Below are 4,659 nucleotides of genomic sequence, written 5' to 3'. Positions count from 1 at the left end.
AAATAAAGGAAATGGCGGCTAAATTAAAAATGTTAGTCTTTTTTCTGAAAAAAAAAAAGAATTTTTTCAAAACCTGAGTTTATGTAATGAAAAGTATGATTTTTCTGAAAGAAAGATATAAATCATTAATTCTAATATAACGCTTTTAAATTACTACCAGTACTATAACCTGCGGCGTCATTCGCATCGTCATCATCATCTGAAACTCTACAGCCACGAGTGGGCTTTGGCCTGGTCCAGTATTTTCTTCTAGCTCACTCGATTCCCTGCCCGGGCTCTCCAGCTTTTCACACCAATCGTTTTCAGGTCCTGTTCAACGCCATCTAACCGTCGGAGCTTCGGTATCAAATGTAATAAATTACAGATAATAATATGATGACCTGCTTTTGTATGAAAGTGTACATTTATATATAAGGTTTCTTTATCTACTATTCCACGCGAATGTCCTTTGATTCCATATCCTGTGATAACACCCGCTAATTATTTGGTTAGTAACTTTGACCCATTTAATATTTAAATTGAAATCAATTGATAATTCTCTTAGCATTAATGCCACCAACCAACCTTCCAGACCTACAGGTTTATCCCCGTTATCACCACATGCACAATATTCACCCACACAGTTCGTCCGTCCCGTCTCGTATAAAATTATATTACTCACTTAAATAGGGACTTCACCTTCGCAAACCTGCACATATAAAAGCGGTGGAACACTCCTCCCACGTTTATAGCGTCCTAGTACTTTGACCAGAAACGATTCTAAACAAATATTAATTCGTTTTCATTTATAATCTCCTGGTACTTTTTAAAATACCCTTTCCTCGTACGTTATCTCCTAGACACAATGCCTCTCACTGGTGGTGTGTCAGAAAATGCTGATAAAACGAAGAACTTCTCAATAACGGGTGTGAAAGAGAATGAAAATAATACTCTAACTGGTAATGCATTTGTACATGGATATCGAATCGCACCAGATCCTACTCAATTGAATGCACCTGCGTATAGTGTTGCTGGAGGAAGCTTAACTTTGGAATCGTAAGTACTTTTTATTTTAAACGCCTTATAAATGGAAGGTTTCGTGTTGCGCTCGAACAAGTGTAATGTTTGTAACCCTAATAATAAGAACAATTTTAACGTGGGAGTCGAGGATGCTTTCAAGTACCTCACAGAAGAATACTCATTAGCACACTACTGCATTTCGTAATGTGAGTGTTCGTATTTCACGTTTAACCAAACATATTTCTTAATATCATGCATTAGTTTGAAAGACGTTGCATTTAACATTTTAAGCTCCATTAAAACATTATAATTAAATCGACGTTATAACAACGCCTGTACATAAAACATAAGCAAATATTATACGAGTATAAAGAATTGTTTTCACTGAATACTGTCTAATATTTTTAAGCATTAGATATTGTAAATTTGTGATATTGTAATTTATTCGATGACTTATGATTTAATACAATTTTTAATCTGTTCTTTCTTATTTTAAACTAGCGGTCCGCCCCCGGCTTCGCTCGTTGTACATAATAGCCTATAGCCTTCCTCAATGGGCTATCAGACACTGAAAGAAATTTTCAAATCGGACCAGTAGTTCCTGAGATTAGTGCGTTCAAACAAATAAACAAACTCGTCAGCTTTATAATATTAGTATAGATTATCATATTTTTGGTACAGTTGGATTGAATCGAGAAATCTAAACGTATGTGTTTATCGTTGAAATAAGTAAACATTAAACTGTGAAGGCCTATTGTGTTTAAGCAAATATCCAATGCAATGTGGCAGTCAGGTAAATAAGCAGATGTGTTATTGTGATTTACAAATATTAATCGTACACATTCGACTTCCTAATCCTACTAATATCCTACTAATATTATAAATGCCAAAGTTTGCAAGGATGTGTGTTTGTTACACTTTTACGCAAAAACCACTGAACCGATTGTAATGAAATTTGGTATGTAGATAGCTGAACAATTGACATAACATATAGGCAACTTTTTATCCCGATATTTCTGCGGGTTACGGACTTACACTGGTGAAACCGCGGGGCGTAGCTAGTATTATTATATACCTGAAAGTATTTAAGTATGTATGGATGTATTTATATTTATTGCCCTTTCTCGTGAAAACTGCTTAAGGTATCTGTATGAGATTTGGTACAGAGATAGATTATAGTCTAGATTAGTATACAGGCTTCTTTTTGCCCGGGTACCACGCAAGTGGCGCCGCTGTTTACAGCTAGTTACATATATAATTTCCTTGAAGATACACATTTTTTGTAATACGTTTGACTTATATGAAATTAGTATTTTGGGAGTTTTCCCTCTCGCTATGTTACATTTTTAAGTGGAATATCTATATAAATAACTAGTGATCCGCCCCGGCCTCACCTCTAGTTCTCTAGTTTTTTCACTATAAGAACCTTCCTTGTGTATTAACATAAATTTCTCTTTTCTCTTCCAGGGGAGGCCATTCAGCAGGAATAGCAGCGAAGCATATTCCCAATGTTGGTAATCAAGTCACAGGTTCTACTAATCTGAACCTCCTCCATACGTCGAACCACAAACTTGATGTGAATGCCTTCACTACACAGACTATGCCGAAAGCGCATCCGAATTTCGCAACTCATGGGGCTGGCGTGGACTATGCCTTCAAGTAAGTCTAAAAAAAAGTGTCAAATCGGCTTTAATACGTTGTATTGTCTATTTTTACTGGGCGAACCGATTTTAATGATTCTTTTTTTATTTGAAAGCTGGTGCCTACCACGTGGTCTCATTTTATTTGCAATTTTTTGTAAAAAAACAATTATTTATTTAACAATGTTTCAACTCACGAAAAGAATGAATATTACAATGTAAAGATATAGGACAATAAACGACCTTATCGCTGTTCAGTGATCTCTGCCAGGCAACCGCGGTGCGGTAGGTAAAAAAAATACCTAAGTAATGTTGGAAAGATGTAGGTAATGAAAGGGTCGTTTGTTATGTACTCTTGCATAAAATTTATGTTACTATAAAGAAATCGCTTGAACACAAATATTAGCGGCGTTTGTTTTGTCTAGAAACAAGTTAAACGTCACGATTCTTATAACAAATTCAAAGAATTCTTACATTCCCATTTCATACATTTAGATTTTCTATTTCAGAGAGAAAATAGGTACATCAGCTTCTGTAGCACACACACCTATGTTCAATAAAACGGACTACAACGTTGGAGGCTTCGTTAATCTCCACAAAACCCCGACATCATCATTCGACCTAAATTTGGGTGCTTCCAAAAGTACATCACCGTTTTCTCATGGACAATGGCAGCAGAATGGTGCTTTCATATTCAATAAGAAGTTTTAATTTGTACGACATTCAACGCTTGTTCAACTTGCATGTAATTTAAAACGCCTTTAAAAATTGTATAGGCAATGCTTGGTTCCATAATAATTGCGTAATCGTTATTATATATTTTTTTAATATTATCGTTTTTTCTTTTTAACATAATATATTTATTTATTTAAAATTCATCGATAATAATTGTCGATGTTCTTGGAAAATATGGTTTATATATGATGATAATATGATTGGGTTGAATGCGAAACGATTCAATGTTGGAAAAATTATATTACGGGTTAGACTGTCGACTTGACTGGTTATAATTTAAAATTCAAAAGGAAATGCTCGAAAAGTAAACTCAAAGTATGCCCCTACAAAAACAAGGTTGTATTATACCCACAGAACATCGAAATTTTGCATAGTATTCGAAGCATTCATATTTTTTCCTGACCATTCGACAAACGAGGGACGAGCCTTTTGTTGCGCGAACAATGGCATATTTCATCTCTTGAAAGAATTCTTAACTTTAATGGAAAAATAAATCTTGTAAATAGATAATGTTAAAAATTTTCTTCAATCCCTCTGTGGTTTATGGGTCTTGGTTCCTTAACTCGGTTTTTCATGTATAATTTTTTTTAGTACAAGTGATAGTTAATGTGTTTTCAATTCTTCTGTTCAAAAAATAATCTACATCTCAGTATGTTATACTTCGTCTAGTAAAGACATGTAGATATAGCGTTAGCGATAAGTCAACCATCTCCGCATATAACAGCGCTCCTTAGAAGTGAGCTCTTATTCTGTTTTTACGATTTGTGACTTTATTACTAGATGTCATAGTGGTAATTAGGTTGCACTTAAAAGCAAGTAGTAGTAGCAAGAAAGTAGATATAACTAACTACTTGAGAATGTTATTTTCAAAATCAACATAATGATATGATAAATCTATAAGAAATTACTCAATTCTTCAAGCCGCTCATTTATAATAGAATGTATAATGACGAATGACTCCCGAAATTTCTAATCTATCTCTTACCTAGGATTGCCCCAATATTCGATTATTTTGTAGACTAGCGGTCCGCCCCGGCTTTGCACGTGGTTCATATGTAGCCTATAGCCTTGCTCAATAAATGGGCTATCTAACATTGAAAGAATTTTTCAAATCGGACCAGTAGTTCCTGAGATTAGAGCGTTCAAACAAACAAACAAACTCTTCAACTTTATAATCTTATATATAAAATTCTCGTGTCAAAATGTTAGTCTCTATAGTCCTCCGAAACGGCTTGACCGATTCCTCTGAAATTTGGTAAGTATATTGGGTAGGTCTGAGAATCGG

The 4,659-nt window shown here is 34.6% G+C and overlaps 1 protein-coding gene across 1 annotated transcript; it reads left to right on the top strand.

The window, feature by feature from the left end:
* The first annotated feature begins 729 nt into the window (after positions 1 to 729).
* LOC119836700 (attacin-B-like) lies at positions 730 to 3,469 on the top strand. The gene is made up of 3 exons (XM_038362122.1): positions 730 to 1,035; positions 2,467 to 2,658; positions 3,149 to 3,469. Exons 1-3 carry the CDS (start codon positions 845 to 847, stop codon positions 3,348 to 3,350), a joined length of 585 nt encoding a protein of 194 aa, XP_038218050.1. The 5' UTR covers positions 730 to 844; the 3' UTR covers positions 3,351 to 3,469.
* Positions 3,470 to 4,659: the final 1,190 nt, after the last annotated feature.

Source organism: Zerene cesonia, chromosome 25 (genome assembly GCF_012273895.1).
Source record: "Zerene cesonia ecotype Mississippi chromosome 25, Zerene_cesonia_1.1, whole genome shotgun sequence".
Lineage (NCBI taxonomy): Eukaryota > Metazoa > Arthropoda > Insecta > Lepidoptera > Pieridae > Zerene > Zerene cesonia.
Note: the sequence above shows the minus strand (reverse complement) of the source record. Positions and strands in the feature narration are given on the sequence as shown.